Source organism: Notolepis coatsorum (genome assembly GCF_963971535.1).
Source record: "Notolepis coatsorum genome assembly, chromosome: 19".
NCBI lineage: Eukaryota > Metazoa > Chordata > Actinopteri > Aulopiformes > Paralepididae > Notolepis > Notolepis coatsorum.
The window spans coordinates 74,018,851-74,032,490 of NC_140183.1; the positions used below are offsets into that span (position 1 = coordinate 74,018,851).

The following is a 13,640-nucleotide window of genomic DNA, read 5'->3' on the forward strand; positions in this document are numbered from 1 at the left end:
ATCTATCATTAGTGTTGAGTCTGAGGGCAGAGTGATGAGTGTCGTATCTATCATTAGTGTTGAGTCTGAGGGCAGAGTGATGAGTGTCGTATCTATCATTAGTGTTGAGTCTGAGGGCAGAGTGATGAGTGTCGTATCTATCATTAGTGATGAATCTGAGGGCAGTGATGAGTGTCGTATCTATCATTAGAGTTGAGTCTGAGGGCAGAGTGATGAGTGTCGTATCTATCATTAGAGTTGAGTCTGAGGGCAGAGTGATGAGTGTCGTATCTATCATTAGAGTTGAGTCTGAGGGCAGAGTGATGAGTGTCGTATCTATCATTAGAGTTGAGTCTGAGGGCAGAGTGATGAGTGTCGTATCTATCATTAGAGATGAATCTGAGGACACAGTATGAGATGAAAACCAAGATTCCAGTCTGACTTGTTCCTGGCACCTTTCCGCTCGACAGTAAGGTGCAGCACATCATGGACGAGATGCTCGCCACGGAGAGGGAGTACGTGCGGTCGCTCAGCTACATCATCGAGCACTACTTCCCCGAGATGGAGCGCCTGGACCTGCCCCAGGACCTGCGGGGGAAGCGCGGCACCATCTTCGGGAACATGGAGAAGCTCTGCGACTTCCACAGCCAGTACTTCCTGAGAGAGCTGGAGTCCTGCGCCCACTCCCCTCTGTCCATCAGCAGCTGCTTCCTCAGACACGTGAGTCCCGCCCTCCAGCCAGACTCCCAGACCCTCACTCGTGCCCCTGAGGCTGCGTACTGACAGCCTAAATACAACCTCTCAGACCCGATGACTCCAGTCTACAGTTTAGGAGAGTGATTTACGTCGTGTTAAACTTTTGATGCTGACTCAAAATGGGCATGAGCAATGTTTTTCCAGTTCGAGTACTCGCATGAATTACTCGAGTAGTGCTTACTCGAGTAGTTTAGGGAAATCTATTTTTAGAACGCATCTTAAAGCACACGGCAGCAGCAATAACAAGATATTGCAGTCACACACACACACACACTGATACACAGATGCTACCGATTTTATTATGTCTTGCTCTGCGGACATAACAATATACCAAATATACCCGATGCTTATTGTCAGTCAAAACAGTCACACTGTGACTACATTACCTCCACTCTGTCCACAGTAGGTCTCTCTGCTCATGGAAAGTGGCAAGCAAAGTGGGCAACACATTGGCGGCACAACTTGGAAATGCACAAACACGAACCGTTGTTTCCATCCCTTAGATAAGGCCAAGCTAGCTGCGCTCCAACGCAACAAACCTTTTGCGGTACTAGCAGTGTTGTCTTCCTGCAACAACTCACAGGAGCGAGATCTCTGTTTCAGTGACACAAACAAGCACCCCTGGTGGACCTATTTAGTGGTAACCAAATAAAAAAATTAATCGAGCACCCTCAAAAACCAATTGGGTTCAGTTGAAACGGCGTATGACTACACAGACTACAACATATGATGTATGTCATGCCAGTTAGGGTACCTTGTCTACACTGTTTACTTTTACTCTTACTAGTATATATTAAGATTAAAATTATTTATTGCCTATATTTATTGTAATGTATAATATAACCGATAGGGCATAATAGACCCTCATCTGCACCTTTGTTTACACTGTTTATTTGTCTCATATTTTTATATTCAGATCAAAGTTATTACCTACATTTATGTCTTTCTACTATTACCCTGCCCATACCTGTACCTCCCCTCCCCCCTCCCTCATGCTGCTATGATGCCTGAATTTCCCCCAAGGAATCAATAAAGGAATATTTCATCTTATCAATAACTCGTGATCACCCATCCCTACTCAAAACAGCTCCGTCGGAATCGGAGCTCAGTGCGGCGGTTACCTCACTCACACACCGGCGCCATCACCTCTCACATCCCTTCTCCCTCACCGTTAGGATTCAACGTCCACTGAGGGTGACCAGGTGTCCCCCTTTTGGTTGTACTGTCCCACCATTTGACCGAACGTCCCACATATTGAGAGGATGTCCCTCTTTTTGAAGCAAAAAAAAAAACATTGGTCTCAGTGTTATGTTATTCTAATAAAAAAAAATTACATTATCTATCTGTCCCACTTTGTCCCACTTTGTCCCACCAAAATCGTACTGTTGTCCTGCTTTTGGACTTTTTGCATCTGGTCACCCTACGTCCACTACACTTAGCCCGAGTGTGGCTCATCCTTGACCTGTTTTTTCCGCGTCGGCCGCGAGACGGGGCTGGCTAATAACAGGAAGCCCAGACGTTGTTTTCTACCATCTCTCTCTCTCTGGAGCAGGGTGGTTCACAGTGTTTGGTAGAGCATGCTGAAATGTGTGTGTGTACCCTCTACTGTAGTCAGTGTTGTAACTTGTTATTCTTTGTGCGCCGCAGGAGGATCAGTTTGGAATGTATGCTCTGTACAGCAAGAATAAGCCCCAGTCAGACGCTCTGCTCACCAGCCATGGGAACGGATTCTTTAAGGTGCGTCTGGAGAGCGGCGCCCCCGTCTGGTCCCATTTTTTCGATCGATCGTTTTTCACACGAGGACCGTGTAGACTCAGCCAATGTAAAATTCCGTGGAATAATAAACGCCTGATAGAGGCCTTGCCCGGAATGTTTGTGTAGTTGTCTTTCAACATTGTTTTGTACATGGCAATGGAAGAGGCAGCGGTTACTATGTGCAAAACAACGCTTGCTATGTGTTGATATATGAGAAATATATAAACAAAGACATAATACTTTGGTGTCTTATTACTGGATCTTGTAAACAAGTCACAGTAGAACAGTAATATCATGCTTTTTCAGTGTTTACCTACTCTAGCACTGCACAGAAATTAGGCATTTTCTTTTGAAAGTGGTTACCAATGGTTACTGCCAGCCATATGGGAAGATAACTACACAAACTACACAAAGATTCCGTGCAAGGCCTCTATAGAATGGCTCAATCACTAAATGATGTTCTTATTACACGGTGGTCGAGTCTACATGGTCCTTGTTTCCAAATGAGAATATCTTATACAGAGTTCATTGTTAAAACCCAACTGTAAACAAATATGAAATACATTAGAATTGACCCATACATTGTCAGCCACAGCCTTGCCGTTTGTACAACAAGTAGCCCCCCATCGATGTCTTGCATTGGAAACATCATTAATCTGTGATGATGTAACCAGAGATGATGTATCATGTATTGTAGTGGTTAAGACCCCCTGCCTCACGTACTCCTGTTGGCGGAGGATCAAATCCCATCAGAACCTTTGCTCCTCTGTCTCCTCTACGCCATCTTCCTCTAAGCCGTCCAACTGTTTCAGTGAAGACACAATACTAAGGAACTTGTGTATTAATTACCATACCATAACCGTGGGGTATATTCACATATATTCTTGGAAGAGTTTGATCTGTAGATGGAACATACTAGGGCTGTACCCGACTCAGAAGTCTCTTAGTCAAATTGGATTCGGCAGGTCAATAATGACGATTTGACGATTTGTTTTATAAAAATATATAGATATTATTATTGTTATTAATTTATTTATTAAAGTCTATTCATAAGACGCTCTGGCTAAATACACTGGCGTGCATTTCAGTGCTAACATACGTTAACACAGTCAAGTGCAATGTCATGACAAAGTCATATGACGTTTTTCTGAGCATTTTAAATCAATAAATCCATTAAGATAACTGCAAATATGACGCCAGATGGCTGAGTGGATTTGTCGGAATCATGTGATTCATGTTTTAATCCAGTGTTGTTTACAAACATTACCAATGTAAACAAATCTGTTACAGCCACAAAACCTCCGTGAATACAATTAAAAACACGCATTTGCCCACTGTCTAGTGTTTGTCCTAGAGCTAAGTCAATCAATAAGAGAATAAAAACATGTCTCTATTTTTTCTTGTTTTCGATGGTGGGGCTGCCCATTTGTTTACATCAAGGAAACTATAAAAGAAGGAAGGATCATCACGTCAGAATACCAGCATTCTATGCTCTGCTTGGTGCCAGACTTTGGTGGCAGTTATATTGAAGCCTGTATTCAAATGTTAAATATACCAGCTATCTGAGGAATTATACATCAACCAATATATCAAACGTTATCTAGTTAACAATGCAACAAATTGCTGATGATTATGACATCCAAGGTAATAAACCCGTTTAAATGTCAAAAACGAGGAGATGGCTATACCGTTTAATTCAATGTTGGCCAAATAGAAAACTCCCACACCATTCCCGTTCATGCGCTACACAGTGACGTATGACCCTTCCTTCTTTTGTAGTTTCCTTGGTTTACATTTAGATAACTTTAATGGAGCCTTTAAAGAGAACAAAATTGGTGGATGGATTGTATATCCCCCCATTGAATCCCCCACTCACCCGGTCACTCTGCCCCCAGAATAAGCAGGTGGAGCTGGGGGACAAGATGGACCTGGCGTCCTACCTGCTGAAGCCCATCCAGAGGATGAGTAAATACGCGCTCCTGCTGAAGGATCTGATCAAGGAGTGCGGCCAGTCCCAGGAGCAGGAGCTCAGCGACCTCCGCACGGCAGAGGAGATGGTCAAGTTCCAGCTTCGCCACGGCAACGACCTGCTGGCCATGGACGCCATCCGGGGTTGTGATGTAAGCGGCGGGGCGCCCCGAGACCCACTTTCGATGTTTATTCAGGGGGACGTGAACGTATAGCGCAAAGGGGCCGACGGTGAAGCACCCGACCAATGGCGATAGAGAAACCGGTGATTAAACAGCCGGAAGTCACCCAGTTGCGCATACTGTATATAGTGGGGTCAGGATGCTGGCGGTCGTTCTATTGTTCTCTCTGACGCATGAACACGGCCTTGTTTCCTTCGCAGGTGAACCTAAAAGAACAGGGTCAACTCCGCTGCCAGGATGAGTTCATTGTCTGGTGTGGGAGGAGGAAATACCTCCGCCACGTCTTCTTGTTTGAAGACCTCATCCTCTTCAGCAAGACCAAAAAGATAGAAGGAGGATACGACATTTACATCTACAAACAGTCCTTCAAGGTTCGTCTGAACAATCCTTCGGCAACTTTGTTTTCTGTTTTTCTTTCCCCATCTTAACGTGTTCCTATATTTCACCGTATGTTTGGACAGCCGCTAGGCTCCCGTTATGGGTCATGTGTGAGGCGATTGTAATATTTTCTTTGTTTACATTCGGGGATTTGCGTAATCCGAGGTATACCGGGAAAGTTTCAACTGACTTGATTTTGGTTTATAAATTAAGTTTTATAAAACAGCAGCGAATGACACGTTTCGCATAAGATAAGATAAGATATTCCTTTATTGATCCCCTTGAGGGAAATTCGGGCGTGATAGCAGCATGGGGGAAGGGGGAGGGGAGGTACAGGGTAATAGTAGAAAGACGTAAATATAGGCAATACAATTTAATCTGAATATAAAAATATGAGGAAAAAATTAAACAGTGTAAACAATATAATGAACTCTGAATTTGTAAAAAAAAAAAAAAAAAGGGTAAATAGGTTCATACTGTAGCTTCGTCGGACTAGGTGGGGGACAATGACAACACATAGTTGGATTACATTACTTTTGGACATCGTATGGTTCCTGCTCTGGCCGGAAGAAGCAGCGCTGTTGTGTACGAGGTGCTCACTGAATGTTCTCTCTCTCCACCGCCGCTTCAGACCGCAGAGATAGGCATGACGGAGAGCGTGGGGGACAGCGGCCTACGGTTCGAGATCTGGTTCCGTCGCAGAAAGTCCCAGGATACGTTCATACTCCAAGCCAGCTCCGGGGAGGTCAAGGCCGTGTGGACGGCCATCATTGGCAAGATCCTCTGGAGACAAGCACTCAGGAACAGAGGTAAGAAGCACTACCTATCAGATCAGCACTACCTATCAGATCAGCACTACCTATCAGATCGGCACTACCTATCAGATCAGATCAGCACTACCTATCAGATCAGCACTACCTATCAGCACAGCACTACCTATCAGATCAGCACTACCTATCAGATCAGCACTACCTATCAGATCGGCACTACCTATCAGATCAGATCAGCACTACCTATCAGATCAGCACTACCTATCAGATCAGCACTACCTATCAGATCAGCACAGCACTACCTATCAGATCAGCACAGCACTACCTATCAGATCAGCACTACCTATCAGATCAGCACAGCACTACCTATCAGATCAGCACTACCTATCAGATCAGCACTACCTATCAGCACAGCACAGCACTACCTATCAGATCAGCACTACCTATCAGCACAGCACTACCTATCAGATCAGCACTACCTATCAGATCAGCACTACCTATCAGCACAGCACTACCTATCAGATCAGCACTACCTATCAGATCAGCACTACCTATCAGATCAGCACTACCTATCAGCACAGCACAGCACTACCTATCAGATCAGCACTACCTATCAGATCAGCACTACCTATCAGCACAGCACTACCTATCAGATCAGCACTACCTATCAGCACAGCACTACCTATCAGATCAGCACTACCTATCAGATCAGCACTACCTATCAGATCAGCACAGCACTACCTATCAGATCAGCACTACCTATCAGATCAGCACTACCTATCAGCACAGCACTACCTATCAGATCAGCACTACCTATCAGCACAGCACTACCTATCAGATCAGCACTACCTATCAGATCGGCACTACCTATCAGATCAGCACTACCTATCAGATCAGCACTACCTATCAGATCGGCACTACCTATCAGATCGGCACTACCAGATCAGCACTACCTATCAGATCAGCACTACCTATCAGATCAGCACAGCACTACCTATCAGATCAGCACTACCTATCAGCACAGCACTACCTATCAGATCAGCACTACCTATCAGATCAGCACTACCTATCAGATCAGCACTACCTATCAGCACAGCACTACCTATCAGATCAGCACTACCTATCAGATCAGCACTACCTATCAGCACAGCACTACCTATCAGCACAGCACTACCTATCAGATCAGCACTACCTATCAGATCGGCACTACCTATCAGATCAGCACTACCTATCAGATCAGCACTACCTATCAGCACAGCACTACCTATCAGATCAGCACTACCTATCAGATCAGCACAGCACTACCTATCAGATCAGCACTACCTATCAGATCAGCACTACCTATCAGATCAGCACAGCACTACCTATCAGATCAGCACTACCTATCAGATCAGCACTACCTATCAGATCAGCACTACCTATCAGATCAGCACAGCACTACCTATCAGATCAGCACTACCTATCAGATCAGCACTACCTATCACCTATCAGATCAACACTACCTATCAGATCAGCACAGCACTACCTATCAGATCAGCACTACCTATCAGATCGGCACTACCTATCAGATCAGCACAGCACTACCTATCAGATCAGCACTACCTATCAGATCAGCACAGCACTACCTATCAGATCAGCACTACCTATCAGCACAGCACTACCTATCAGATCAGCACTACCTATCAGATCAGCACTACCTATCAGATCAGCACAGCACTACCTATCAGATCAGCACTACCTATCAGATCAGCACAGCACTACCTATCAGATCAGCACTACCTATCAGATCAGCACTACCTATCAGATCAGCACTACCTATCAGATCAGCACTACCTATCAGCACAGCACTACCTATCAGATCAGCACTACCTATCAGCACAGCACTACCTATCAGATCGGCACTACCTATCAGATCAGCACTACCTATCAGCACAGCACTACCTATCAGATCAGCACTACCTATCAGATCCTCTGGAGACAGGCACTCAGGAACAGAGGTAAGACGCACTACCTATCAGGGACCAGGGTCACGGTTATCAGGGCCGTCCTCGACTGAAGAAGTCCTTAGTCGAATAGTCATAGGAGCTTGACGACTAAACAATTAGTTTGTTGACACATTTATAGCATTTTGTTTTCCCACATTATTGTCCTTCCTGAGAAGAATAGAATCATGCAGAAGGACCTTATTGTGATGCCAGCAGCGTGTTTATGCTTTTTAAGAAATTACGTAGACTAGAGGACTAAGCACTCGCCTACCACCGCAGAGACTCTGGGTTGGAATCCAGCTGTCCGCGGTACCTCCGGCTTGGTCAGTCGTCTCTACGAACACAATTGGCAGTGTTCGCGGGTGGGAAGCCGGTGGGGTATATGAGTCCTGGTCTTTGCAAACAACGACTCCTACTGTTCAGCAGGGAGGGGATCTGGGGGAAATAGTGTTTCCTCTGCACGCGTTACGTTCTCCCAGTGAAACTCCTAGCTGTCAGATTAAAAAAAGTGGCTGGCGACTCCACATCATGTATCGGAGGAGGCATGTGATAGTCTACACCAGTGGTGCCCAACCAGTCGATCGCGATCGACAGGTAGATTGCGGGCTGATTTCAAGTAGATCTTGATTAATAACATTTTATTATTAAAAAAAAGATTTGCTAAATCAACTCTTCCTCTCCTTGTTAACTACAACAAGCAATGCTGTTTGTTATTTAAGATGAGGTCGGACTCGGCACTGACAGATTTGTGTTCATTATGCTGCTTTTATAAAGCCTCAAATGACGGCTTACAATATACAATTTTGGCTGGTAGCTCTCGGGCTAGGTGGTAAATAAAAAAGTAGATCTTGGTTCAAAAAAGGTTGGCCACCCCTGGTCTACACCCTCCCCAGACCGACAGTGGGGCAATGGCCTGGAAGGGAATTGGCATAACGACTAAATTATGGGATGGGAGAAAATTATAGAAAGAAGAAAAAAATTAAATGACTAAGGACTAGCAACTAATTCAGCTATAAGAAAGAAACATTAAAAATTACTAATTGCACTAAGGTCATCTTGATATTTGAATCCTTTTATTTTACTCACCTTAGATGGAAAGCAAATCTATGATTGTCACTAACTCACTCCTTCATTCAGTCACTGAGTCATTCATTCACACTTAGCCACTCTGCCCCTGGTGGCAGCTCACAGGCATTGCACTTTGTGTAAGACCAGTTCAGTCTATGTGAGAACGCTCGTCATTGTAAAAAGTGAAGCACTTCATAGACTCACTCACTCACTCACTCACTCACTCACTCACTCACTCACTCACTCACTCACAGTAGGGCCAATCTTCACAGGTATGCCTCTTTGACCCACGTTCAGACTATCTGCTCTGATGCTTTGCATCTACACAACACCGTGTTATTGTTATAGTCTTGTATCTAGATGTGCATTAAAAGTGACACAATCAAGGCGGCTAGGTGGTGTAGTGGTCTAAGGCACTCGCCACCAGTGTGGAGACGCTAGGATTCGCGTGTTCGAATCCAGCTCTCCACATTGTTTTTCAGTTTGGCTGGTCGTCCGCAGTAATACACATTGGCCGTATTACGGGGAGGGAAAACTGAAGGGTGGGGATCGAACGTTGTGAACAAGCGACTCCTACAAGTCGGTTGGTGCGCCTGCGCAGTAGAATCAGGAAGTGTCGGGGGCAGCGTGAGCCTCCCACGCGTTACTCCTCGACACTGAGAGGTCGAGCTGCGCAGGTGAAAAGATGCGACTGCTGTTACCTCAAGTACCGGAGGGGACTTGTGCTATGTATGACTTAGTCCACATTGCAGCCGGCTTGTGGGAGGCAAGAAACAGCGTTCGTGACAGGGGAGGGTTGAATTGGATGATACGAAATTGGGATGGGAGAAAATATAGAAAATGGGAGAAAAAGTGGATCAAAAAAAAAAAAGTGACACAATCAATCACGGTATTCATTCGATTGCCACAGTGTTCCGTTAAATCTGTTTCATCTTGTCGGGAACCACAGAGCTGCGCATGCAGGAGATGGTCTCCATGGGGATCGGAAGCAAACCCTTTATGGACATCAAGCCCAGCGAGGCAGCGATCAGCGACAGAGCCATCGATTACATCATGAAGGGGTCAGGTGAGGCTACATCTACCCAGGCCGCCCCCCCCCCCCTGCATCTGTCTGCTTCTCTTCCTGCTCCTTCTTCTCCACTCTGTCAAGTTATATATCGTCATTATCTAGAAGCTGCAGACTGTGACTAACCCTGTAAATAGTTTTCTGTTTTCATTTCCAGTTGGTGATGAAAACTGCTGATAGTGAATAATGCCTACACACACGCACACACGCACACACACACACACACACACACACACACACACACACACACAATATGCAGTTATGCTCGTAAGATTATATGTTGACTTCTTTGCAATCCTGTCTAAGAATCTAGGAGCTTGTCTCGGCCTGTCTCTGTCACAGGTGTTTTAGTGCTCACAATATTTAGATTTTCTTTTTAAGATGTAATCAGAGCCACGCTGGTTTTTGACATTCCGACCACTGTAGAACTAATCTGCAGTCATTCAGAACGGCATCACTGCCTCTTTCATGAGGACCCAGGGATTATCTGAAGAAAGAAACAAATTTTTTAAGTTTTAATGACTATTACCACAGGAATTCTCCTTACCCCCAACTTGATGTCCACGTATAGTAACACTGCTGCTTTTATCTTTCTCTCTCTCCTCTCTCTCTCTCTCTCTCTCTCTCTCTCTCTCTCTCTCTCTCTCTCTCTCTCTCTCTCTCCCTCCCTCCCTCTCTGTCTCTCTCTCCCTCCCTCTCTGTCTCTCTCTCTCTCTCCCTCTGTCTGCCTCTCTCTCTCTCCCTCTGTCTCTCTCTCTCCCTCTGTCTCTCTCCCTCTCTGTCTCTTTCTCTCCCTCTCTCTCTGTCTCTGTCTCTCTCTCTCTCTCTCTCTCTGTCTCTCTCTCCCTCTGTCTCTCTCCCTCTCTGTCTCTTTCTCTCTGTCTCTTTCTCTCTCTCTGTCTCTCTCCCTCTCTGTCTCTCTCTCTCTCCCTCTCTCCCTCTGTCTCTCTCTCTTTCCCTCCTGACAGAGTGCAGGACCCGGGCGTCCATCGCGGTCTCCTCGTTTGACCACTCTGCCTCGATCAAGAGGCCTCACTCCACCATCTCCAACAGCAGCACCTCCTCCTCCAGCAGCCAGTCCTCCTCCTCCCTGCTGGGCTCCCTCAACCTCCACCTCTACTCCTCCCCCTCCAACACGCACCCCTACCCGGGGGGCAGCGTCCCCTCCTTCGGCCACTGGCCGTACGACTGCATCGAGGAGGACGAGCTCGAGCTCGACACGGGGAGCCAGCCCTCCATGAGTGAGTGCTGTTCATCCTAGTGTTCTCTAACCAGTGTTCTCTAACCAGTGTTCTCTAACTAGTGTTCTCTAACCAGTGTTCTCTAACCAGTGTTCTCTAACCAGTGTTCTCTAACTAGTGTTCTCTAACCAGTGTTCTCTAACTAGTGTTCTCTAACCAGTGTTCTCTAACTAGTGTTCTCTAACCAGTGTTCTCTAACCAGTGTTCTCTAACTAGTGTTCTCTAACCAGTGTTCTCTAACCGGTGTTCTCTAACTAGTGTTCTCTAACCAGTGTTCTCTAACCAGTGTTCTCTAACCAGTGTTCTCTAACCAGTGTTCTCTAACCAGTGTTCTCTAACCAGTGTTCTCTAACCAGTGTTGTTGATGTGGTCTCACACACTCACACAACTGGCACCAAGCAGAGCATAGAAAGCTGGTATTCTGACGTGATGAACCTTCCTTTTTTAAATTGTCCTTGCAGGACAGGTTACACACACACACACACACACACACACACACACACACACACACACACACACATACAAAACCATCCACGAGCAGGGAAGGGGTGTGGCCGTCACACATATAAAAAAAAGAAAAAGGAGGATAAAAACACAAGGCTTACCTCGCCTTCATCAGGTTCCTTTTTTTATATAAGAAATATAGCTGTAATATTCATGTTGTGTCCTTGTCTTGTGTTGTACAGTCACAGAGAGCTCGGAGACCTCCTCCCAGTGTACATCAAGTGACAGCGTGACGGGTCTGAGCGCACTCACCATACCTGGGCTCCCCAGCATCACTATCGCCTCCTACAGCAACAACAACAACGACTCCTCCTCCTTCCTGTGCTCCTCCACGCTTCCCTCCTCACACTCCTCCATGGCCTCTCCCACCATGTTCCAGAAGGAGCAGGAGCTCCAGCCACAGGGCACCAAGTTCATCACAGCAGTGAGTGTTTGATGCTCCCTCGTAAGAATGCTAACATTTTGACTGTTATGAATAGGGTTGGCCATCTTTTGGATCTTAACGATTCCGATTCCGCTTTTCGATTCCGGTTCTTAGCGTTTCTCGATTCCGGTTCTTTATGGAACAAAACTGGTCAATTTGTTTTGTTATTGTTGTTTTATTTAAAAATATATATATATTTACCTCTACACACATAATATTCATTTTCACAATTGACTTCATACAGTTTAACTAATTATTGCATAGTTTAATTTGGTTTCTGTTATTAACACATTGTCTGCCACGCAGTTTGCCCATCTTATACCACTCTCTGCCAGTGCTGTAACCCTATGGAGTCGCTCACCTTCTTTGTAGGGCTATAACTTTTTAAATATTATAGCTATATAGACATTACTATGGCCCATTCAACATCAGGTATCTATCGTTCCGGATGTGGGAACGTTATATTTTTCCATTCATACATTGTCGTGTTAGTACCGTCGCGAATATAAGTATGTTTTTAGAGTGTAGAGCAGTAATTCCTAGAACGCGAGTTATAGGCCCCGACACATATTATACATAATCGATTGGCGTTTCGTTCCTATACACGCTATATTAAAAAATTCAAATGCATATGATCGCTATACATTATGCTCCATCATGCATGAAGGAAAGGGGGGGGGGGGTCGTTTATGATTCCTTGATTGTCAGTAACGGCTTTCTTTAGTACGACATCATACATTGATCAGATGGATTGCAATGAAATAAATGCACAATCGAGCTGGAATTAACGTTAGATTACTCCTACCTGTGGCCGATGAGTCTGAAGAAAAAAAATTCCAATTATTTGATTTCGATCTGCTAGATCCATTTTCCGTTTAGTACGACGCAATAAACGGCGAAAGCATATTGATTCTTGCGTCTCGAAAGCGATCCAATGCACTCAAGGTGTTTGTCTGGATCCACGTAACAAGATAGCTCTGCCGGAACTTTTTCCTCGATGCACAGAGCGCCACATCCGGTTTAGAGTGGAGTGCAACTCGCCCGAAATCCACCAGGCGGCGGTATTGAGGCGTTGCAATATCAGACAGAGCCCAGCTGGCTCCCGGAGCCTTCCTGGATGAATTATGAATGCCAATAGCGAATAAAGGAAATAACGATCATAAAAACGAGTAAACTCATTGGCGTTATTAGATTGGCGGGCAATAACGAGTAAACTCATTTTTGCCGCAGGATGTGTTAATGATTCAATAATAAATCCATTATTTTATTTATTTATTGTAAGTTACTATAACTGCAACACACATAACATAACACTACTGTTAGTGTAGGTCAGGGTTGTGGGTAGCTAGCTAACTAGCTTTGCTCATATTACTGTTAGTGTAGGTCAGGGTGGTGGGTAGCTAGCTAACTAGCTTTGCTCATGTTACTGTTAGTGTAGGTCAGGGTTGTGGGTAGCTAACTAACTAGCTTAGCTCATATTACTGTTAGTGTAGGTCAGGGTGGTGGGTAGCTAGCTAACTAGCTTTGCTCATGTTACTGTTAGTGTAGGTCAGGGTGGTGGGTA

General features: G+C 45.2%; 1 protein-coding gene across 2 annotated transcripts in view; it reads left to right on the forward strand.

Annotated features, from left to right (window-relative positions):
• Positions 1-13,640, forward strand: part of plekhg4b (pleckstrin homology domain containing, family G (with RhoGef domain) member 4B) — a 73,306-nt gene that overhangs the window by 55,577 nt on the left and 4,089 nt on the right. For both annotated transcript variants that reach the window (XM_084336226.1, XM_084336227.1), the window contains exons 15-22: positions 450-699; positions 2,383-2,472; positions 4,386-4,610; positions 4,841-5,011; positions 5,650-5,827; positions 9,791-9,907; positions 10,876-11,148; positions 11,835-12,076. In XM_084336226.1, coding sequence (XP_084192352.1) covers positions 450-699; positions 2,383-2,472; positions 4,386-4,610; positions 4,841-5,011; positions 5,650-5,827; positions 9,791-9,907; positions 10,876-11,148; positions 11,835-12,076 — 1,546 coding nt within the window. The remainder of the gene's footprint in view (positions 1-449; positions 700-2,382; positions 2,473-4,385; positions 4,611-4,840; positions 5,012-5,649; positions 5,828-9,790; positions 9,908-10,875; positions 11,149-11,834; positions 12,077-13,640) is intronic.